General features: G+C 38.7%; 1 protein-coding gene across 1 annotated transcript in view; it reads right to left on the reverse strand.

Annotated features, from left to right (window-relative positions):
• Window positions 1–2,604: 2,604 nt before the first annotated feature.
• The window catches only part of tab1 (TGF-beta activated kinase 1/MAP3K7 binding protein 1), a 33,838-nt gene continuing 10,545 nt past the window's right edge, over window positions 2,605–25,897 (reverse strand). The window contains exons 4-11 of the mRNA XM_017692914.2: window positions 25,707–25,793; window positions 23,091–23,229; window positions 13,544–13,660; window positions 13,147–13,258; window positions 11,726–11,870; window positions 10,923–11,136; window positions 9,630–9,783; window positions 2,605–6,465 (exon numbers count right to left, since the gene is read on the reverse strand). Coding sequence (XP_017548403.2) covers window positions 6,246–6,465; window positions 9,630–9,783; window positions 10,923–11,136; window positions 11,726–11,870; window positions 13,147–13,258; window positions 13,544–13,660; window positions 23,091–23,229; window positions 25,707–25,793 — 1,188 coding nt within the window. The 3' untranslated portion in view covers window positions 2,605–6,245. The remainder of the gene's footprint in view (window positions 6,466–9,629; window positions 9,784–10,922; window positions 11,137–11,725; window positions 11,871–13,146; window positions 13,259–13,543; window positions 13,661–23,090; window positions 23,230–25,706; window positions 25,794–25,897) is intronic.

Below are 25,897 nucleotides of genomic sequence, written 5' to 3' on the forward strand. Positions count from 1 at the left end.
ATACATTATTTTATGATAGTTTTGTGATAAAGTGTTGGCTTAAAATGGATTTTAATCAATTCATGGAGGTGGGCTACATGTAGGCTGTTGTAAGGCAAAATAGTCCCCAAAGAAATCTATTTTATAGATACACAGATATAATAATGTTTTACTATCAATGTATACATATAAAAACTCAGAAAACTTGGGTCGGTTCGCTGACGGTTTAGGATAGTAAGTAAAATGGCTACATTTGTATTGTGACCCCCCCCCCCCCACGGCCCAAAAGGATAAGCGGTTTAGAAGATATATATATATATATATGTGTGTGTGTGTGTGTGTGTGTGTGTGTACTGACACCTGGTATTCCCCCGGTACTACCACCACCACTGTAAAGAAATGTTCATGTTCCTCTATAGTGAACCATCTCACATGAAACCAATCAGAATGACTGTTTACAGCTCAAGGACTAAATTATTCAGCAACTTTAAAAAATTGGTAAAATTTCCCAAAACTGCCCAAAAATTGTTCTGAGAGTTTCTGAGTTTTTATTCCCTCTGAGAATGAATTTTGTTGTAGACTAAAGTGTAAAACGATGAAGAGCTTAACATTGTGAAGAAAAAAAAGGCAAAGCTGTCTAACTCTGTTAATGACTTAATATGTTGAAACAATTACTTATTGTGTGAAACTTATAACAATTTGACTTGGTATTTCTAAATAATGACCATTATCCCAAAATAACATAAGAACTCATTATTTTGATAGTTGTTGAGAATCTTCACAAAATGTCACTGAATTTAGATATTAAGTCAAAACTTTGAGAAAGCAAGTCATTTTAACATATCTCAAAATTTTAATGCAAGTCATTATTTGCACTTCAACAAAATAAATGTACGTGTAGAAGGTCTTACCTCATTTGTAAGGTAGTTAAATTCAAGTTTACTTTAAAGATGCCTTAAAGCACCTGGTTTCCTTGGCTTGACTCAGTTGAGAGATCTTGATTTCACTGATTTAAGACGCATAAAGCGAATTAGGTATCAAGGCAACTGGTTTCTTTAGATCATATGAGTAAAATCCATTGAGATTTCCACTGCAGCACTATTTAAAGGCACGGTAAGGTGGTGGAAAACATCAGTCTTCATGCTAGTAATAACCCCGTAGAGTTGTCCCAGGAATGCACAGTATTCTGATCAAATTTGCATTGTATTCATGTTGGGTTTTACAGATTACATACAAGGATTTTATCTTCAGCAAGGCAGAAGTAAAGTTGCCCAAAGCAGAAGCAAAACTAAAGTAAAAACTCTTGATGAAGCTATTAGAGCAGAAAAAAAAAACAGTATAAAAGAGTTTCAGTTCTAAAACGGAGCCACGTTGAAATCTGTTATAATATACACACATATAAGTTTGTACACATCGGCACGTCCAGCGTTTATTCTGAAATCAAAGGTATTAATAGGCAACTTGTTCAGATGCTCTGCAGTAACAGCTTCTATTCTGGAAAGGCTTTACACTAGATGCTGTGAGGATTGATTGCATTCATCCATAAGAGAATTAATGAGGTCAGGGACTGATGCTGGATGATTAGTTCTGGACACTCCAATTCATCCCAGAGATATTGGATGGAGCTCCATCACTCCAGAGAATGCAGTTCCAATGCTCCACAGTCCAGTGCTGGGGGCCTTGATACACCTCAATCAGATCCTTGGGCCTGGTGACTTTTGGCTCATGTGTGGATCCCATTCTATTGGTCAGTGCTTTTGTAAGGGGATTACACAAGATGTGTGACCTGTGTCAGTAATGGGTGCAATGTAAAGTACCTGAACCCACTAATTAGAAAGGGTGTCTTTATGTTTTTGGATAGTTTTGGATATGTTTTTGGACAGTGGATAACTGAATACCTCAAATGATTTTTGTATAATTGTATGTAGAAGTTTGGGCACCCCCAGTTAAATAGCATTTTGTTGACTTACTAAGTATATATAAGTGAACACGTCCTCTGCAGTTCCGCTTGTTTAAAATGACATCACCCATCTATTTGACTGGAAAGTAGACCTTTACAGTCTCGTATGACACCGACCTTTTGAATGTAGTTTATGAAATATAAAAGTTATGAAGAATATGATGAAGTGCATTTTGGAACCACCAGTGGTTAAAGAGTTAAAGAGGCTACAGTCTGTTCCTGTGTTCACTCATTTTCACTTAGAAAATCACCAAAACGTCATTTGATCAGTGGTGTTCAAACTTCTGCATAGGACTGTATGTGGCAAGTTATTAAAAGCATAGCAACCACAGTTTACTGTGAACAAACTACAGAAGCAGAAGAACATTGGTGCATTTTAAGTAGTGCTTTGCTGTTTTATAAAAGCAAGGCAGTGCATTACAGTCATTCTATCAGGGTTAAACTTTGTGTTTTTTTTTTTAAATAAAACAATAAGCCAGTAGGCGCTACTGCGATTTTATCACGGGAAAACTCCCTTACCTGTGATAAAATCACAGTAACATACGGTATAAAAGTGGCCTTTTCCGTTTGTAAAACGGCGGCCAACATAAATATGATAAAATACACAGTTTTTTTGTCCCTACATAGCTTCTCTGTCGGTTCTATTGAACTCACTCCAACCTGTGTCACGGTTTCTATCATTTATTTCAGCAAGGCACTAGAAACAAGCGAATACAGAGAAGACAAAACCACAAACGTAAACTATAAAAGACATCTGCTCAGAGATATTGTTATGACTGTAAAACAAACTTCAACCCCCCTTTATAAAATGTACAGTAGAGTCAGCAACACAGCTACCACTCTCTCTCTAACACTCATTCACTGACTGTCCATTATAACCTGACATCAGTCAGAGCGCCTTTTCATGATGGATGGAGGAAATAGAAAGACAGAGACACCGAGAAGAGAGATGGAGAAGGAAATAAATAAGAAAGAGAAGGGAACGCAAGAAAGAGAAAAAGAAAGGGACAGTAGAAATGATAGTGACAAGATAAAAAGGAGAGAGCAAGAAAGAGAACAGACAAAATAAGAGAGAGAAAGAATAAAAGACGAAAGAGGAAGGGAGTAGAGATAAATGTAAATGAAAAGAGAAGAGGCGAGGCGAGCAAGAAAGAGATTAGGTACAGAAAGGAAGAGAAAGTAACTAGTGTGACAGAAATAAAACAGAGCAAGAAAGGGAGAATGCAAGAGATGGAGAAAGAAATGAATGTAAACAGAAGAGAAAGGAAGACAGAGCAAGGGGAGAGTAACAGAAGAGAGCTAGGAGAAGAAGGGAGTGAGGGAAGGTGAGAGAGAATGTGCTGTTCTGCTGTCAGTAATCTATGGAGGCACTGCCATTACATGACATTCGTTATAAAAGGAAAGTACTGTACTCAATTCAGAAAATTCGGTAAAGATGCTTTATGCTTTTTTTTTCCTTAAATGCCCTCGAGTCACATACTGAGTGAGACCCAGCCAGCTGCAAAATACAATAACAATAGTAAAAATTAGCAGATTATTCAAACTGAGTCTACATATTAGAGTCACTTCAGACTGATAAAAGCATGTTTTTGAATTCAAATGTAGGCAAACGGGTCCCCTGACATCTGCCGAGAGTGAGAGCAATGCTGCCTATAAACACGTGGCAGAAAACACATTCCCTTTTCAATACTCAGTTGAATCTGCTATGAGTCAGTCTGAGGCTGCAAACGCAGCCCACAAAGTGATATCACCATGCGGACCCCCCAGCAGCCGTGTCTACAGCTCACCTTGACTACAAAGCTGACAACAAACTCTTTCACTCTTCATAAACTCTGCTTTTATGCTCCATTCCCCCGAGGCTTCCTCAGCATTTCACAACTTTCCAGCCAATCACGCGTTACGGTTCTCCTGGCACCAAATCCAGCCGTCTCAAGGTCCACAAAGATGAGAAGAACTGCTACAAGTAGAAGATGATTTTGTGTGGAATGGGATCTAATTGACTTATCCATGCTCCGCCCACAAATGCACTCTACTGTCGCCAGTTTGGACAAGCAAATCCTATTCAACTTGTAGGGGGACCATAGCGAATTCAGCATTTGCCAGAATATTACCTAGAACCAATAATGTATTAATGTCCCAACATAATAAAATGTAGCACTTTTTCAAAAATACAATAAAAACCAATAATGTAATTTTCCCATTAATATAGCACAATGCTTTATAAAGTAATACATTAATATATTATTGGGATATATTACATTTTCTAATTAACTATAATTCCTTATTACATTTTTGATCAAGTGCAAAATGTACTACATTGTTGGGTTATTACATTATTAGGGAATTATTTCAATGTACACAACACCCAATCTATCCTAACATCATAAATTAATGAATAATAAATTAATAATGCACTCTAAATGTATTCACTTTGACAAAAAATTGCTGGCTTGTAAGCTTGCATGGATTTTTTTTTGCCTACATTTTGTAAAGTGTGTTCAATCTGGCAACATTGTCCATAAAAGAATGCATTTATAAGCGCCTGGATAAACCAATTGGCTCAGGGTTATGCAATAGTAACCAAAATGTAATATTGGAGTGAAGAACGTTCACTAATTTCAGAGGTATCTTTTGCATTTGTTCACCAACTGAAAACAACATGAGGAAAAAGTAGATACTGTGAATCCAGGCCACACTATCACCTGGAGATCAATACTATCACACTTAATAAAGTCTTTATCGAAGACAGCAAGTTTGCAGAGCAGCATGCAACGGGACCACATGCTGGATCCCATGCCTAGAATCTTTGTTTTCCTTTGTGGTCTGTACTGCTGCAAGCTGCTGGACTCCACTTTCAGAAAGCATACCTGCTTCTCCTAACTACCTCAATCTAGCAGGGTCAACAACCATACTCCTAGAGAACCACCTTCCTGCAGAGTTCAGTTTGAACCTTAACGTGCTGCACCTGATCCAACCAATCTTTGAAGACCTAGATCGGCTGGAGTTGAAGTACTGGATGCAAAGATTAGCTGATGAATAGCCTATTCGTTTATTTAGATTATGCGAAAAAGGCAACAAAAGCCCCCTGTAATGCACAATAACTCACCCCTGAAGCAAGTCTGTGGTCAGTCTTTTGCCCATATTAGGAACTAAGCAGTTGAGAAAAATGAATGGCATTTTCAAAAACTGCTCCAAACCCAAAGCATTTTGTTCTGTGTATATTTTCCCCCCAAATGTCAGTGGATTCAATTATGAGGTTGTTTAGCAGTCAAAACCTGAATGCTACATATATGCTATATATATAAGCGAACACTCCTGTGCACTGAAATGACATTGCATGTAAATAAGTCATGTACTTGACTTTGACACTAATATATACCAACACCAGCTACTAAAACCACAGCCTAAATGTAACTGGCACATTTGACAAAGTTTGCTGGCATGCGTGGGATATTTTTCTCGAACAATTTCAGTACAGGGCACAGCTGTGTTACCTTGCATACAGCAACAGCTGTATTTTGGCTCCTTAATGACCTCATAATTCAGAGCCATGTACATAAGACAAACATTTTGGCTCTGAAACATTTTGTTTACCACAAGGCTGATAGCAGCCATTTATTTTTCCCCACAAAGCTTTCATTGCCCTCTTCCCCATAATAAACTAAACAGCTATTCGAACTGTTTAATCGTTAATCATTACATTGAGAAAATGTGTTGAAGTGCAGTATATTATGATTTGGTTGTAATCGAAATTCCCTCCATGCTAAGGTGCACAACAACGAACTACATCTCATCGTTCCTAACAGTATGATCTTTCACATGCATTTAAAATGAAGGATGCATTATTAATGCATTCTAAATATAGGAATATTTATTTTACTGCATATAACAACAATCAGAACAATATCCATACGGCAAAACACATCAGCCGTGGAACACTATTGTTTACCAAAAGGGGCAAAAGCAGTGATTTCTGAAAAAGCCCTTTTTTCATTTTTCCCATAGAGAAATCTGCTTAAATCTGGAGTTCCTAACGTGGGCATGACATGCCAACTACTGAAAGACAAATGACTTATGAAGTCTATGTTCTTATGACATGGTCATTCAGATCAAGCAAGCAATCACTTCCACACACAGAATTCTGAATGACTGCAGTAAGGTGACAGGGCAAAGTAAGATTAAACTGTCCATGCCATAATAGTTTCATCAGTTAGTTGTGACCCTTGTTAGATGTGGCCTGCAGCTGAACTCTGCATGAAGGTAGATCTCTACGACAAGGGCTGAGCACCACAACCCACCCCCACCCTCACTGGGGTCCCAGCACACCCTGCCCTGGACCCTCACTGTGTTCAGTCCCCCACATCCGGTAGAACTGAGTGAAGTCCACGTATGGCGGCACACGGCCTGTCTCGTCCGGTTGTGCTGCCTGGCTGCCCCGCTGGCGGAAGAGGCTGCCGTCGCCTGAGCTGGAGCTGGAGCTCTGCGTCTGTGTGTTGGTGGACTGCAGCGTGGCTGTGGGACTCTGCCTGGGGGGCGGAGAGGACACACACACGGGGACAGGGACAGGGAAGTCACTGATCGGCTGTAAAACATCTACATTTACTGTTAGAGGGTTTAAGGGAACTATCAGGCTACATAATGTATGTGGATGGGGAGGGAGGGAGAGAGGGGAAGAGAGTGGAGGGGAGTTGCCACTGGTTATTAAATTTCTATTATGTGATGAATGTGTTACTAAACAGTATGGTGAGGGACATATGATCCCTCTGGCTGATTTATGATGGTTTAATATAGTACATAATATTCATTATGTTAATTTAATATTTCATGAAATAATTACTTGTTTAACTTTGTCATTATTTTCCAAAACTTTTCCAAAAATTTGTCTCCTACTGCTTAAAGGTAGCCAATCAAGACTTTTTGGTGTCTGAAGTTTGTTTCCAATGCTGCATTCACCATCATTTTGCACATCATAGCATTATACGATCAGCAGTGGCATGAAGCCACGCAAATGTCAGCATGGTGAGTGCTACTGGTGAAAGTGGGTGATCATCAGAGGAGAGCTGATTATTTAAGGTGAAAAAGGCAGAAGGGCGCTCTGCACTCTTCATTGGATAATTCTGAGATTGTCTGGAATTCAATAAGCAAGACATTTGGCATCCATGCCCAGAATTTTCCACCGCTGCAACATTGAAAACAATGGAACATCCCTCATCTATTGCCCTCATGTGACTGCACCATTGTCTTAGTGTTTTACAATAACAATTAAGCACTCAAAGTCTCAGATTTCACTGTTATCATATAAACAAGCTTATTCAGACTGGCCCATTTGTGCTTTTATGTAACTGTACCTGAATATGGGGCTGGGAGGTGCAAATATCATTTTGTTCTACATTGAATTTTAATTAATTTAGTCGCTCTGGATAAGAATGTTTGCCAAATATGTACATGTGAACATAAAGTATCGGGCAAGTTTGGGCGCCCTTGGTCAAATTACATCTTTTCGTGAAGTAAAAACTGGTACACATTCTATAGCTCTACAAAGAACATACTTCTTTACATTTTAATGCACAAATATATGTAAAAAATAAATAAAAATGATAAAAATGTGGCCTGTGAAAAGTTATGGCACAAATTTTACCCTTTACATTTTATTTTTCCCCATTTATTACATTTATTATTTTTAAATAACCTCTTATATGGCCAAGGCCCAGCAGGCCAAAAGTTGTATTGCACTTCTATAACCTAAGAATAGGTGAGCCAGTTTGCACTGAAGTCCCTGTAGTATAAGACAACAACAACATGTAATTTGACTTGTCAAATCCCTGTCCCTCCAGTGCTGTAAAGAGTTCAGACATATGTTGGCTAAATGATCAAGGGGAAATTTGTGTACAATCCATTGCTTTCAGACAAGTAATAATGTTAGGGTGCACCAACTACCAAAACACTAACGATCAACACTCTTCTGAACAAGACAGATTAGCAGATGTAACACACAAGCAATGTGAAAATCAGCTATACACACTGACTGTCCACTTCGTCGCGGTGTGTAGGGTGTGTTGTGCTGGTTTGAGTGGATCGGACACTCGTACTCGTGCAAGCGCAAGCCCAAAGCCCAATCCCATTTCACCCCTTGCCCCTAACACTTTGCCCTACCCTTCCGTTTGCACGTTCATGTGTAGGGGTACGGTTGTCCCGACTGTTGTTGAGATGGAGGAGTAGGGGGAAGTGATAGGGCTATTTGGCCCTTGAAACTGAGATTTTTCAGAGGCGCACTACAAACGGAGTGTTACGAGAAAATTCCTAGAATGCCCTGCGAATCATCGGCATGATGGCTGCACAAGTGACCAAAGAGACACATAAATGTAAGTATTTTCTCTATTAAAAAGCCGTTGGATTGTAAGATAACCATTGTAAAGCGTTTTATGGTAATTTCCTTCATAACATGCACAAAAATCGCTAGTAATACACTGAGGTCTCGGTTGCTACCTAGCGAATTTTCCCCGTTCCACCTTAAATGGCGTAGCAGTTACTTTTGTGGTAGGTGGTACCTGAGGATGTCTCACCATTTAAGGTGGAACGGAAAATCAGTCATGAAGCTGGTGATGAGAAAGCTAAGTTCAGCTTCATATCACTGAAGAATTCTTGGTTGTGATGATAAATAATTGCCCCCCTCTTTGAAGGCGTATGCCATCCTGAATGTACTTAAGCAGTGAGGAGCTGAACATTCCCCTCCTCTGCTGTCACTGCAGACTGGCAGGGTCGCCTACAGAGCAGCACTAGTAGCTGTTAATGAAGTGATGTAGTTTTTTGTTTGTGCTGTTTTTATTCGGTGACTCGTTTGATTGATTGCGTAAAACTGTAGTTGTGAATGAATCGCGAGCGCCCTGCTTTCCAGTCTCCTTCAGATAAATGGCAAATGTCAGTGTGATATACCATTCTTGCTGTAGTATGGTGACACAGCAGGAAAACACATCCTGATTATTCTTCCAGGCTATTTTAAATATGATTCACCTGTCCTGTCATGTGACACACACAAGCAAGATCACCAGACCTGGAGGCAGCATATCGGAAATGGCCGGAAATCCTTGTCTTCTGTTTACGTAAAAGTTGCTGAAGAAAACTTGATGACTTATCCGGTTCTTGAAGGGTTGTCCCATTTCACAGGGGGAAGATTTAAACCACTACCCTTTGTAATTCAGTTTCAAGGGATAGGGTTACACTCGAAAACCAGGGGTAGGGGTAAAAATAAGAAATGGGATTAGGCCTAAGAATGCCGATACAAGGTAGGTGTACTTATTGAAGTGGCCAGTCAGGATATGAATGTGAAGTTGTCGTTGCCACAATTTGGGGAAATATTTCCACATGTATGATGTGTGAAAACTGATGAAAAAGTGTGGAACAATGAGACTATAAACAGAAAAACAGTAACACAAAAGTACTCTTATTGCCATTCAGTGTATGTACATGTAGCTGATTCACTATTTTGTACTCAAATTGGATTCAAGAGGACAGCAACGGCGCACCCTTAAAATCTAATAAAGAGAAATAGCTGATAACCATTACAGCTGTTACAGCTTTCATACTAGCCTACAGTGCTACAAGGCTCTGCATAAAATATTTACACCGCTCCTAATGGAAAACTGGGCTAAACCACCACAAAGAGCTGAGCTGAGGGGGAAAGAACCATTACCCTGGCGTTGGAGTGCCTCCTTCGAGGGTGGAGGCGGTGTTGGTTCCATTAGTGAGTGTGCCTTGACAGGGCATGACCAGAGAGAGGGTCACACTGGTCTTACTAGTGCTCTGACTGTTGGAGTAGGGCACAGAGACTGGGTAAATTCGGCCACCTGGGGGGGGAGAAAGACGGAGAAAGAGTGGAATCACAATCAGGGTCAGTTTTCATTTGTGTGTCGCTGATTTGTGCTATATCTGGTATGACATGGCATTAAAGGGCTCATGTCACTGAAACATGACTTCCCATCACTTTTTTAAAATACAAGAGGTTGATGTTGCATGTAAACTTTGTTTCAAAATGTATCATTCAGTCCAACAGCCTGTTTTGAATTTTGAGAGGTCACAAAATTCAAATACAACTCAACCTATTCAGTCTAGTGTTTTACACCCCATTCACACTAAAGTTAGGAGTGTAGCAGCCTGGACTGCTTTTCAATAAGGCACAATACAGCTGCAACTATGCAGAGCAGAGGTCATTTACATATATCAGTCTTAAAAGCACAGCAACCAAAAGAGATTAAAAAATAGATGGAAAATGGTCATATAAAAATAATTATGACTGTTTTCTGTACATAAACAAAAAGGTCATAAAAGCACTTATAGAAACAAAATAAATGTTTTAAAAATTCCGGTATAATCTAAAAGTTAAAATATCATATTTGTATTTATACTTAAGTAACAACCAAATAAAAATATAAACATCTTTCAAAATATTATTTTCTATAATTTCAACACTGAAAATTGCTAGGTAGCACCTGCGGTAGGTGCTATTGTGAGTGAACAGCTAGACTTCCTCCGTGTCCTACAAGTAACAGGCGCACACCACCATTTAGTGCACCACAGAGATAACTGTTCACACGCTTGCTGCTAATAGTGGACACAGGAAGAGACATAAATTGATTTATCAATAATACTTCACAGGTGTTTTGATGATATCCAAATATCTGATTTTGATAATTATCATTATTGTTTTATTTCACAGGTTTAAGGCAACAATCCTCTACCTTTGTGCCATGTCTTTTGTCATTTGTTGACATTTTTGAGAAAACGTAACTTGCAAACCTACTTAACCTGTCAGTACAGAATATGTATGTAACTATAATTAATCATGTCATAATGTAATTACATTTAAGTAGTACAGCAAAAAGGAGCATGAACGTAAGAAGGGAATGAGTTTTACAGGCATCGACCTGCACAAACACGCTAACAAGCACAGGGAGAGATAAAAGAGACCCATAAGCAGTGGTGTTACCCTGAGTGGGCGTGAGTGAGCCGTCTGATAGAGGGTAATTAATGGTGCGTATGAGGAGGGTCATGTCCTCGTGTCGGGAGCAGTGCGGTGCTCTCTGTCTGCCACTGGCGTAGGCGTCATGATGAAGCCGCTTAACGCGCTCCACCACTGACTGGGCCACTGCCTCCAGACTGCTCTGCTGGGCCAGCTCTGCTGCCACCATGGCAACCATCTCCTGAAAGAGGAATCATGGGAAATGCAGTGTAGCAGTAGCGTTATTTAAGTCTAAGATCAAGCACAGAAATCCCTGCTCTGGCGACTGGCACCCCAAGATGGCATTGTTGCTATAGCAACAGTGACAAGTGAAAATTTCAGTCTTTATGGAGCACAGACCTGTTCTGAAATAAGTAGGGGTCTGCAAATATTATATTTATTACTACTATGATCATTTAATGTACCAATTAGGAGCTTAAATCTCTTAATTCTAAATTTATTTTTAAAAATTCACAAAATACACAAATGAGAATGGAAGAAAAATGTACACAAAGTACAATACAGACAATAAAAGCAGCATTTTTGGGAGTTTTACTTCTAAATATTATTTAGAAGAATAATACTAAATATTATTACAATCAATTATAATTGACTAACATTCCAAAATCAATACAAATTAATCACCATCTTAACATGCGAATAGTTATATACACACACACACACACATATACATATATATATATATATATATATATATATATATATATATATATATATATATATATATATATATATATAAAAACAAAAATAAAATGCTTCCTTGAACACACCTGATTGGCCTGCTCAGGGCCGTGGGCAGCCTCGAGGGCCCTAATGAGCCCTTCTGACATCAGCAACAGAAAGCCTGTCACGCCCTCCAACGTCTGGCCGCCGTGAATCTCAGGCTCTGCGATGATTGGCTTACTCTTGGCCGCACTAAAAATCAACATGTGCAATTAGAGTCCAACAACATAATATACTAATCTAAACCATACATATGAGTACATATCAAGGTTTAATCTTTAAACATTCTGCACAAAGTCTGATATTTTACAGCTATAGGGAATCTGAAAAGAAAAACAAATGCTCTTTCTGTAAGTGTGCTGCATCAAAAGCCACAGCTGCTTTTGCCTTTCTGTCAGACAGCAGGAAATTGGAGTTTTGCGCAGAAAGTTAATGTAATCTAGAAGAGCTTAGTGTGGTAAAACTGTTAGAGTCCACTTTGACTGCAGTCAGAGAGCCAAGCTGGGTAGCAGATCACAGGAGACAAACACACATATAGAGAAAGTAAGACAGAGAGAGAGACTCATTCGTCTTCACAGAAACCTGATACACTGTCACTATATTTGTTTCCTAGATCTTATATATTTATTCAGAGCAAAACTGTATATACCGTTAAATGGTTTGTTGATTTTCTAACTGAAAATGACATCCTCAACAGGGAACAATAAAAGTATGTTAAAAATGACAGTAGAAAAAAACTAAATATAAAACGTGGCATAAATTTTGCACACTTTCTTTACCCCATAACGTTGAATTCAGCAAACAAGCATTAATTGCTTTATACTCATGTTTTATGTCATATCTGTTGTCCTTGTCCTTTTATGGTAATAAAAACAGGTCCACTTATGATATTTGGGTGGGTTTATGCACCGAAAGCAGTGGTAATAATTTTTTTACATGACTATGTCCTGTTTGTCACTGTGCCTCTAAGACTTATATGTAAATTATGTAAATGTACTCTAATTTACATACATTAACTGGGGAGTGCACAGTATATTCTGAAACATTGAAAATGTTTACATACAAAAATAAATTTAAAATAAGGATCCATTTTCACATGATATGGGCCCCTTAGTTTTACAGGGAGAGAAAGAGAGAAAAAAGGAGCGAGAGAGAGATATGAGATATGGAATGATCAACACAGAGAGTGAAAAAGATTCAGACAGATCAGATATTCTATAGTATTGAATTCAAATGGGTGCAAAATAAAGATTGTATGGCTGAAAAATGTAAAGAACTGAAAACAGCCTGAAGCTATTTTCATACACATATGGTACCTACAACACAAAACATATGTGTCAATGCCACACTAGGGTCAAGGCTACAAATGATACACGCACACAGAGATTAGAGCGTTAAAATAACAGCAAGCCAAACATCACAGCATGTTATTTTAAATAAACACTGTTTTTGTTTAGTCTGAACCCACCTCAGCACATCGATATCTGTGTAGCTGAATTTGACCTTATAGTCTCCAATCCTCCTCAGGCTGCTCTGACCTGTTATTAGTCCTGTCTGTCTCAACCGAGCCGGGTCCAGACCTGAGAGACAGAGAGAGAGAGAGAGAGAGAGAGAGAGAGAAGGGAGACGGGAGAGAGACAGAAACAGAGGAAGAAAGACACAGACAGAGATAAAGCAGAGATAAAGTTAAAGAATGAAAGAAAGAAAGAAAGAACAATGAGAACAGAGACAACAGAGAGAGAGAGAGAGAGAAAGAGATAAAGCATCTCATTCACACACACACACAGACTGCTGTCTGTCTCAGGTCATGGACAGACTTTATCCTGAGTAGAATCATTTCACTCTGTTTGTGTGTGTTTACTCACCCAGCTGGGTCAGTCTTGCAAGCTCCTCCTCGTTGTCGGTTGTGTGAGCGCGTCCAATCTGAATAACCTGATTCTGCCGATCAGGGGTACATTTGCAGAGCAGAGCACGATTGGTACCTGAACAACACACATATGGATATCATTAATTTCTAACATGGTATTAATTAGCATTCACTAAGAGTAAAGAATCTCTAAACTCCCTATGTCCCTGTATCTGTAAACACCAACAAACTCTATATTATATATATATATATATATATATATATATATATATATATATATATATATATATATATATATATATATATATATATATATATGCACACACACACACACACTACAAGAACTGTAAACTGCTGTGTGCCCAGAACTGTGTGGGTGTGTCAGATCGCATGATGATTGACAGAATCTCCCTAGAAACATAAAAACCCAGCCAACAGCACCAACAATACTAGAGATGGCACAGGCTGCAGCCTACCCAAAATAGAAAGCAAGCTGTGTGATGGTCATTGTACAGACCTCATTACATTTTACATCCAAAGTTCGAGAACTCAGGCTTTCATCTTATGACAGGTAGATCACGGACCATATTGCATCCAATATTTGAAGTTTCAGCACTATCATTATATCAGTAACCTAATTTAGCTAAGTGCTGGGCAAAGCTCCTGAAACTGAGGTCACACAGGCACCTGTTATCAGTCAGCAAGTTCACATCTGCAGAAAGCTAATGTTAGCTGGATATGACACGATATTTATGTCCTAAAATCGTGTTAAATACTGTTAATTATACAGCAGTTAGCTCTGTCCACACAAGCTAATTGGTTGAGAAGCATTCTAACCGTGCTGTTACTTCACCATAACATCGTGTTTTTTTTTCACAAACACTGACACTCAAGCCATTTGAATGTTTTTACATCTTACTTTGCGCACAAACAGAAAATGGATACTGTGAAGATTACATTTGACCAACAGCTCTGAAGAGACTGCACTAAATTCCGAAACATCCCCACTGAGCAAGCTTTTCAGTCTGCAGCTGTGATAAATTAACTTAAGTGATACTTTTTTAATCCCACAAACGGGGAAATTCCACCTCCGCATTTAACCCATCTGTGAAGTGAAACACCACACACATACGAGGGGGCAGTGAGCACACTTGCCCGGAGCGGCGGGCAGCCCTATCCACAGGGCCCGGGGGGCAATTGGGGACTGCCAGCACTGAGGATCAAACCGGCAACCTTCCGGTCGGTCATAGGGCCAGTTCCCTAACCTCCAGCCCATGACTGCCCCCTTTTTTTTTGTTTTATTTAGAAGACCATTGAAGACCACCAAAACAACCTGCAGCCAAAAATGAACCCTATACCACTCGCCAAACAAAATGGGCTATAAGATGCTTTACAGACTGGCTGGAACAAAACAACATTAATATTTACATAGTAAAACTTGTCAAAACTTGACAAAACTAAGCTAAACTTGATATTCCGTCAGTTTTATGGCTCCTTCCAATTTGGTCAAACGCTGAAGATGAGACTACACATTCCACGAATGGTACTCTGTTCATTTCTGGCTAATTCTAGAATGTTTAGGTGTTCTTCTGTCACAGCTGCCGACTGAAAAGCTTGCTCATTGATAAGACAGTTTGGGAATTTAGTGTAAGGAGCTGGAGAATGAACTGCCAGCTGTGCAGTGAGTGAGCAGAGTTCATTGCTCTGACGTAGCAACAAGCTGCTTGTTAAGAAACTACAATTCATAATTATAATGAATTAACTACTAAACAATTGTGATTTTGTCCTGATTTTATGATCAAATGTTTTGTTTAAAATTGTGATAAGCCTCTAACTCAGGAACTGTCAGGAATCCAAAACAGAATTCGGAAATTCTGGTTTGGTCTACAGTGTCAACCAAAGATGAAGCTTCCTAATTTTGAATAAAGAAACAAATATCAACATAAATTATTAATAGAATTTTTAGAAAATATTTGGCTAGCCATAAAAATCTCTCCTCTTAATGATTTCCATCATTTCCACCATCCACCCCATGCTAATGACTACATTCCATATTGTCATATAGATTACCCCCACTATTTTAATCATCTTGTTAAATGAAACTTTTCTAATTTCAACACTTTTTGCAAGGCCTTTGGTATGTCTGTGTTGCTTCTTCTCTTTTTTCCAATGTTGAGATAAGGACTTGTTTACATCTCTAAACAATTCTGGAGACAGGGTGGTGTGGCACGAGGTTGTAGAACAGGTTGTAATAGACTTTTTAAGGGGATTTTTAAAATTCCTTTTTCATTCAACATGACAGAGTATCTGCTCAAGGCAGGATGTTCACTGATGACTCAACCAAAGACATTTTGCCTGGTTTCTAACTCAATCCTGGTCACCAGTGTTGCTTTAACTCTGTCATTATGATGCAAACTTTGTTTCATTTACATATCATTTGCATGAACGTATAATTGCTTTGTTTAAACCTGTGGGTCCTTTGAATAAGTCACACTTCATCTTTTTAAACCTTCTTTCTACTGGTTTATCTTCTTTCTTCTGTCCTACTTAAAAGCTTTCTTTTCAAATGCACTCTGCTTATGTGTTTTAAGATGGTTTGTGTATTTTATCGTTGCCCTCTTTTCAAATGTCTTCATTCGTTTGCTCTTGTAATGCTGAGAAATATTTTTTTTTAACAATCTAGTGATTAGACTTATGACTAATTTTTGGCCCTCTCTTTTTCCTTTTTTGTGGTTATCATCATCTCTGGTGTTTTACAAGGGCCTAACCAATATATTGGCTTGCCAACATCAGATGATAACTGGCAACCCACAGTTGTAGCAGCATCAGTGAAAATTAGTTGCATGAAAATTAGTGTCTTTATCTTTAGTCATAGCAACAAAAGGTTTCAGTGACACAGCAAAAACCTTAGATGGCTTGTGCCTCTGAGGATCCCAATATGAGGAACACTGCATGAAGAATAATGGAAAAATAAAAAAATAAAGGGTTATTAACAAAAACTCTATTCTAGATGGTTCTGTCCTCTGTCAATATTTAGGACTGTGAGTTTCAGTTTAATTAACTTTAATAAATCTGACAACTGAGAACTGACAATCATATTAGTCAGTAAACCATTGATTTTAAAACTAAAACTAATGGAGTTTAAAATTAAAACCTAAAATATAAATATAAGTTTTATCAGCCAATATTATTGATTATCAGATTTTTTAGCTCCGTAAAATTGGTATTTGTATCAGCCATGAAATGTAGGACTTGGCCTTCATTTTTGTCCCTTCTTATTTCATAATTTTTGTCTTGGTCGGCTTCATATACATTTTGTTATGGTGAGGGAAGCTGCCCTACAAATCAAACATCAGATATTAGTTCTCATTAACATGAAGGTACTTTCAAGACCTGTTCAATTCCAACACTTCCAAAACTTCTGAAATATTAAGTGGTTAAGATGTAAACAACCTCAGAGTGGTTTGGTGTGAAATGCTCCATTCTACAGAAAGTTACAGAGTCAGACTTTTTTTACTGTGGTGGTGATAGGAACCAGACTTATGAAGAGTTTAATGACTCTAAAAGCTCCCCCACAGCAAAGTATTACATAATATGATTCTGAATACCCTGATTGATGCATAAGACATTGTTTTATGATGATTTTGAGATTGCTCTGGCCTAAAACAGGCTTGTTTTTCATGCAGAATAGTTCTTTCTACTATTTTACCATTATTATTACTTTACACAAAAACTCAGACACATGCAGGTTCACATTTGGTTTTGGATAGTAAATAATGGCTATTTTTGTATTGTTCACATCATGACTCTTGGCTCCTATTGCCACCAACTGTAAAACAGCCCCAGTTGCTAAGCTTCTACACAATGAACCATTTTACGTCCAAACATTCTGAAAGACTTCGTTTACATCTTAGTGTCTGAATTATGCAGAAATTAGAAAAACATGGTGGATGTCCCCTTTGAAACCTAAGCATGGATCTTTCTTTCTTTTCCACTGGGGTGTCAACCACAGCTGTGTTTGCGTCTGTCTCAGCAATTTCCAACGCAACATAACCTATGGCAATTTACCACTTTGACCCTGACGTGACCTTTTCAAAGAGTGAAAACCAGAGCCAAAACAAAAACAACAACAAACAGAGGGGCTGTAACGTCAATGCAGTGAAATGCTAAAGGTCTCTGCGGGTGCTGTGCTTGTGGCTGGTGTCAGAGGTCCAAACCAAACCAGCATCTCAAACATACAAGAGAATTCATGCAGGTAATCAAATCACGAGAAATACAGCTGTATGCAATAGTTTGGGCGCCCCTAGTCAAATGACATGTTTTGTTGATTTTCTAAGTGTTAATAAGTGAATACATCATTTTCTAAGAACACACTTCTGCACATTACAATGAACAAGTTTAGGCAAAATTTTGGTAAGCAACATAAAACTGCAAAAGTTATGGCATATTTCATATTTTGTTTTTTATGAAAGTAAAAATATTTTAAACTTAGCAAAAAAACTGAAATCGTGCAATAAAATATGTAGAAAAATGTCTTAATTAATCCTCTACCAAGAGCACACTTAACATATTTTCACTTAGAAAATCAACAAAGCATAATTTAACCAGGGGTGTTCAAATTTGCCTTGTATCTCCATTTTTGTCTTCATTTTTTTTCAATAATTTGAAAAATCATGAATGGACTAATAGAAATGACCCATAATCATTTGGGGAAAAACATTTACATTTACTTAAATTGCATAATGTTTTTGTTTCTCCTGTAAAGCTATCATCTTTAAAGACATGAGGTTTTTCTACTGCAACAATATTTCAAACTAGTGGATTCAAATTTAGACATATGTAGATGTTCTATAGTGTAGATATTTTACACATCAGGTATTGAGTTCACACCATTACAAATTTGAACTTAAATACAAAAATGCTCAATGAAAAAATATCTGAATCTGTATAACATCTGAAACTGAATTTTGAATTGAAATTTAATTCTAAACTAAAATTGGATGTTGAGATTTGTACAATTAAATGCCTGAAAAACATTGTTTTCTATTGATTCACATTTTCAGATTCACTTTCAAGATAACACCTGGGTATCATCCAGGCAAAAGTAGTGAAGCGATGAATCACTTCAGATCCAGATAATGACACTTATTCTATACCAGACGTGGTAACACCAGACGCGTGCGTACAATGTAGAGTGAGTGTAATTTCTACATGCTGCTTACGGCATGCCTGTCAACCCCAGTAATGACAATGTGCCTAATACACTCGTGCCACTACTATTTCATGCAGTATGTCACTCAAGTAATATCAAATAATAATAATAATAACAATAATCGCAGCAATAATACCTTTCTACTGATGAATGTGGTAGGGGAGGGAGAGATGATATACAGCAGCAACAGATGGGCTACTGTAATTTGCACTGTACCTGTATGGTAGGTGTTTCTGATAAAATGTAAGAGTTGAAACAAGGTAGGAGGTGAGAGTGGAGGTGGGAAAGCGATTTTAATGTTCATATTTGACTGCGTTTGCCTGCAAGACCTGACAAACCTGAAAACAGTCCTCCCCAGATTCCACCAACATGTCTCCTGCCATACCAGAGGGGACAAGACTTTGGACCATGTTTATTCCAACCTGCCTGGGGCTTACAAAGCTACACCCCTCCCCCACATTGGACAATCTGACCATCCCTTTTCCTCACACCTCGATACTCACCACTCATCCAACGTGTGAAACCCACTGTGAGGACAATAAAAGTGTGGCCAGAGGGGACAGACGCTGTGCTCCAGGACCGGTTTAAAAACACTGATTGGAATATGTTCACTCACACAGACTTGGATCAGTATGCCTCATCTGTACTGGACCACATCTCCACCACTATAGACAGTGTCACCACCCAGAAACAGATCACCATGTACCCCAACCAAAAGCCTTGGATGAACCGGGATGTTCATCTCCTGCTGAAGGCCTGCAACATCGCCTTCAGGTCGGGAGATGCACAGGCCTACAGTGCAGCCAGGGCTGAGCTGAAGAAGGGCATCAAAAAGGCCAAACACCACTACAAAGGGAAGGTAGAAGAACACTTCTCCAACTCCGACCCCCGACGTATGTGGCAAGGACTCCAGATTATCACAGATTACAAGACCATCAACCCCTCCCCCGCCTCCTCTGATGTTTCCTTCCTCAACGAGCTCAACAATTTCTACGCCCGTTTTGAGAGAGGGAACCCAACAACTGCAACCAAGGCAGATGTGTCTGCAGACCACCAACCACTGACTCTTTCTCCCACCGATGTAGGAGCGGCGCTGGGCAGGATTAAAGTCCACAAGGCTGCGGGTCCTGATGGCATCCCTGGACGTGTTCTCAGAGCATGTTATGGAGAGATGGCAGGAGTTCTGACGGACATATTCAACCTGTCCTTGGCCCGTGCTGTGGTACCAAGCTGCTTCAAAACCACCTCCATCGTCCCGATACCCAAAAATACCAAACCATCACGACTGAATGACTACCGCCCGGTAGCCCTCACCCCCAGTTACTGGACTTCCTGACCAACCGACCCCAACATGTCCGGTTGGACAACCACTGCTCATCCACCATCACCATAAACACCGGTGTACCACAAGGCTGTGTGATGAGTCCCTTCCTCTACTCCCTCTTCACCCATGACTGCAAGCCTGTCGATGGTTCCAATACCATCATTTAAGTTTGCAGATGACATCACGGTGATTGGCCTCATCAAAAACAACGATGAGACAGCCTATAGGGAGGAGGTGGATCGTCTCGCTGAGTGGTGCGACACAAACAACCTTCTGCTCAACGCTGAGAAAACTAAGGAGCTCATTGTGGACTTCAGAAGGAATGCTGACCCACATCCACCCATCCACATCAAGGGGACGGCAGTGGAGTGTGTGAAAAGCTTCAAGTTCCTTGGTGTCCACATCTCCAAGGATCTCACCTGGATGACCAGCTGCTCCAAGCTGGTAAAGAAGGCTCATCAACGCCTCTTCTTTCTGAGGAGGCCGAGGATGAACCACCTGTCCTCAGACATCCTGGTGAACTTCGCTGCACCATTGAGAGCATCCTGACCAACTGCATCACAGTATGGTACGAGTGCTGCTCTGCCTCAGACCGGAAGGCGCTGCAGAGGGTGGTGAAAGCTGCCCAGCGCATCATCGGTCCACCACTTCCTGCCATAGAGGACATCTACAGGAAGCGGTGTCTGAAGAGGGCTGAGAAAATCATCAAAGAACCCAGTCACCCAGCACACAGACTCTTCACCCTCCTGCCCTCTGGGAGGCGCTACAGGAGCCTCCGGACTAAGACCACCAGGTACCGGAACAGCTTCTTTCCAACAGCTGTCACACTCCTGAACTCTGCCTCCTGATATCTATACAAATAACAATGGACTGTACCCTAACACACACCAGTAACACACAGACTTAAACACCACTCAACACCACTTACATCTGTTGTATATACTGCCCATTATTGTATATACTGTGTAAATATTCTACCTGTTCATAAGTACATACTTTTCCCCCTTCATATTTATAACCTGTTCATAGTACTTTATACCCCTTCATATTTATTCATAGTTCATAGTACTTTATACCCCTTCATATTTATAACCTGTACATTCTTGTTTATAACCTGTATAACCCCCTTCATGTCTATACCCCCTCATATTTTTAACCTGTATATACTATACTTACTGTACATTTGTAACATACATATTTATATTTCTGCTAAGCACTTCTGGATGGATGCAAACTGCATTTCGTTGCTTTGTACTTGCGACATACGCAATGACAAAGTTGAATTCTATTCTATTCTATTCTATTCTATTCTATGACACCTGGATGCTCTTTTGAAAGTGGATCTGATAATATAAATTAATAAATAAAAAATGTACTAACTTAAATTTAATGAGGTTGTACAGAATCAATCGTAAAATTCAACTTCAGATTTTATATTGCCCTCCTCATCTGAAAATTCAATTTAATTTCAGAATTCAGTTTCAGACGCTATGATACAGATTCAAAACAATAACTTTAATAACCTCAAATGCTGATTATTCCATTTAAATTTAAATTTCTCCATCGCTTCATGCCTCCATACATAAACTGCAGCAACAAATGGGCTACAGTCAGTAACTGCAAGTGTACTTGGATGGTAGATGTTCATGATAAAATGGCTAGTGAGTATAAATACAAGGGGTGAGTGGGGAAGAGATTCAGTGTTCAACTGCTTTTGCCCCCCCAAAAAAGCACCTGAATTCCAAAATTAGGAATGTAAAAATGTATCATGATAAGTCTGAGAGCAATTCCAAAGCACTGACAGGTTAGAATCAATTACAATCAAATGTAATACTATTTAATAATGTACATAGGGGCAGCTACACTGTGCCGTCCACAATGTAACTGAACAGTCAGACACTCTCTGTAGTCTATCATATAAGGACCTCATCATTTAGTACTCCATAAAGTCCTCTGGAAGATTACTTACTGAAGTGGCATAATATGAAAAACATAGTGGCATAAAAATCTTGTTCCTTCCTGAACCATATGTACTAAATTGGTTATCAAGCTGTGTGTTTGATATTGTCACTTGTGTTTAAGTGTATTCTTTTAAAACCATGTAAGAATGCCATCCAGTAGACATGGACTACCGGTTTCTTATTATTTCAGCTGCCATCTGTCATGGTTACTTCTCCCCTGCAGGGGGAAAATAAATTAAGCTCATCATACTGCTCCGCCTTCCAAACTGTACTAGCCAGAATAATGGATGAATTCCAGGAAAGGATGAAGTTCTTTAGTAACACGGTCCCTAGAGTGTTTTAGTTCCCTCTGAATTTGTCTCTTTAACTTGTAAAGGCAATGTGGGATATGTGATACACTGTGTATGTAAGTGTGTACTCACAGGTGCATGTATGAGCACACCACCTTGCTGAGAACATGCATTAGTCTACTGACTTTGCATGACTGACTAATCTAACTGGCTTCTTTGGGTATCTTTCCTTTCACTCAAATGACACAATGTTTTAAAGTTTTGTTCATGTGACATTATATATATATATATATATATATATATATATATATATATATATATATATATATATATATATATATACACACACACACACACACACACACACACACACACACATATATATATATATATATATATATATATATATATATATATATATATACACACACACACACACACACACACACATATATATATATACATATATATATACATACATACACACTTACCAGAAAACCACACAGACACTACAGCAATTATATGTGCATTTTTTCAAGTATTTACTATGTCCATCTTTTGCCTTTATTACAGCATAAAATCCTTTAGGAATACTTGCATTCAGTCTTATAAGTGGGTTGCATTTTCTGCCTCTGACTATCCAACTAATGCAGTAACTGCCATTTTGACTGGTCTCTGACTTTAGCACAGTACTGTAATCAATACAGTACAGAGCTCTTTTGAAAGTGAAATGTACTGACATGCGCATTTGTACATACCCACATTAGCGATGTACAGCTTGTTGTTTAGGATGAGGGCAACAACTGCTGTGGCTCCTCCAGACACCTCCTGCTCTAGAGCCTTCAGCCGCTCTGCGATCTTGTGAAACTGAGGAGGCAGTTGGTGAAACGGCACCCCCTACAGGTGTAAAGTGGAAAAGTCATGACTCAAAATCTGCATGGTAATTGAATTGAATTGAACCATCATAGGGCTGGTTCCCTAACCTCCAGCCCACAAATGCCCCAAATATTTATGGTTTTAATATTTATGTTTTTATGTTATCTGTCGGTTGTGAGAGTTGTTAATGCTTGATCTTGATCTCTGAAACAACCCATTATTTACTAATTGACAATCAACCATTAATGACCCTCCTGAATCCTAAACATATTAGTTAGTTATGTGTGTTATATCCAGTTATTATCCTTAATACTTATTACTCAATAACTACTATGAATTTATTTAGTAACTATGAGTTTTGACATGCAGTGATATGTTCATGCTGGGATTCGACATGACCGCATGAAAAGTAAATACAGCAAAGGCGCACTGTGATTAGATCACTCAATTTTCATCAGGAGGTGGTCAGTGGAGGTTAAATACATTCAACCCAAGAGTAAATGGAATGTGTTTTCTATATCTGCATATAATTATGTGAGCAGAAATGCATCAATTATGCATGCAAGTAATAACAGTAGTTGCAATACAAAAAAATCTTTCATCAATGCCGAAGATCATCTTAAACGGTTTCTGATACTTGGCAGCATAATACACCAGTAGTATTTTGGCATTTGTCGATAAAAAAAAATAAAAATAAATAAATAAAAATCAAGATCCTTATCCTCATCTATTATCACATTTTAATAAATTTAATGATACTGCATTGAGAAAAATAAATAAATAAATAAAAATCCTCATAATAAAACATTTGTCACAGCAAACGTGTTCCTAAGCATTTATTCCGTGTCTGGGGGACGTTATTTATCACCTTATTAAGGAATAGAACATTCTCTATTTGATACTCAACAGCTAGAGTTGAGCTGTTGAAACTCTTTCCAATTGCAGAGCTGATTTGCATGTCTAAGAAATCCCAGATGCAACTGCAGCTTGTTTGACTGAATTGTAGTGACAGTATTTCAAAACATCCATGACAATGTTACCATGTGTGTTTAATATCACAGTATACCGAATTACTAGCAACATGTCTAGTAGTAATAGGTCAGAAACCACGTTTGCAGTAGCTTTCTGAAAGTAAAACATCAAATACAAATTGAAACAACTTGTTTTGAATTCACTACTTTTGTGATGTCACAAAAACTGATGCACTGATTACCTGTATTCACCTATTCTCCAGCAGCGGTTTAACTCTGTCCATTTGCAGTGAAGCTACAAGGCTTGTTTCAGCCAAGACTGCATTGTGAATGAGGCACAAGGCAAGGTACAATAGAGCCAATCAGGACAGAACTCATTTACATGTATCAGTTTTAAATGTACAACAAAAACTGCCTGTTTAGTCCAAAGAAAGAAAGTGACTTTGGAGAACAATCATATAAGAAACGACCATAAACATCCATAAACAAAAAAATTTAATGGACCTCAGGGAAAAAGTATAATGCAAGGAAAGTGGAGGATATTGGTCTAATAATCTCAAATAAGACTTGCACATGTGGTTTCTTACACTGTTTGATGTGCTATTTTCATTAAAAATGAACAAATATGTTGCACAGTGTTATGACCCCTGGTCAGAATATTCCTAATGTTCGTTGGCTACTGTCTGCTTTGTGTTTTTTTTTCTCTTTTTTTCCCTGTGTATGTTGTGCAGGTCCACGACTGGCCACACAGAGGGTGCTCTCGTATTTAAAAGAGGTCGCTGAGCCGCTATGAGTTAGAAACCACGTTTACAGTAGCTTAACGAAAGCTGAGACACATTTTAGTGGCAGGTGTAAATGAAATCTGGCCAAATCGAGACATAAAAAACAATGCAAGGTATAAACAAGCTATCAGTTATGTATCTAGGACTACATTAGGACTACATAACTCACATTAATGCTACATGCATAAAAATGTCATTGCTGTAGCAGTAAAAGTAAAAATGAACAATATATCATAATTAGTACGATTTCGGTACCTTTATGTCAAATTAAGGCCTACCCACATTTTTAATGCCTCTATAGGAACTAAAGGTTCATGCAACCCATATAACATTGTGTGACTGAAAAAGCTAACGTGAACATGTCCCAGTAGCATGTCAAACATATTGATAAAACTGTGCTACAATGCTTTCTTTTTTCTTTTCTTTTCTCACTGATGATCCTTTACCATGTAGTTTACCATGTAGGTTCTTGATGAATCAAAAATGTTCTTGCATGTTATTTGCATTTTAATACTGAACTTGCTGTGGCCTACGCTTTTGCATCGGAGGCGCGGGGTGAAGCGGTTCATACCGAAAGAAGATTCTGTCTTCACACTGCCCTCATGGGCAGAATCGTTCGAATAATTGTTTTATTCATGTATTCAGCTTGTCTGTGAAGGTGTGTGTGGGAGAAGAAATCCTTGGGAGAAAAAAAAAGGTTTCTATGAGCCATTCCTTTACTGTGCATGCGTGAGTGTGTTCTTGCCTCAGGAAGTTGTGCCTGCAGGTTGGCCTTTTCTGCCAGTGCGTCATCTATGGTCTCAAAGTAACTTTTCTCCACCACATCAAAAGCCTTGAATAGAGACATGGAGACAGGAACATTAAAAAAGAAGAGCATAGCACTTCACTACACATCCATCTGAACTCTCTAACATCTAATTCAACAGATTTTAGCCA

Source organism: Pygocentrus nattereri, chromosome 30 (assembly GCF_015220715.1).
Source record: "Pygocentrus nattereri isolate fPygNat1 chromosome 30, fPygNat1.pri, whole genome shotgun sequence".
Classification (NCBI taxonomy): Eukaryota; Metazoa; Chordata; class Actinopteri; order Characiformes; family Serrasalmidae; genus Pygocentrus; species Pygocentrus nattereri.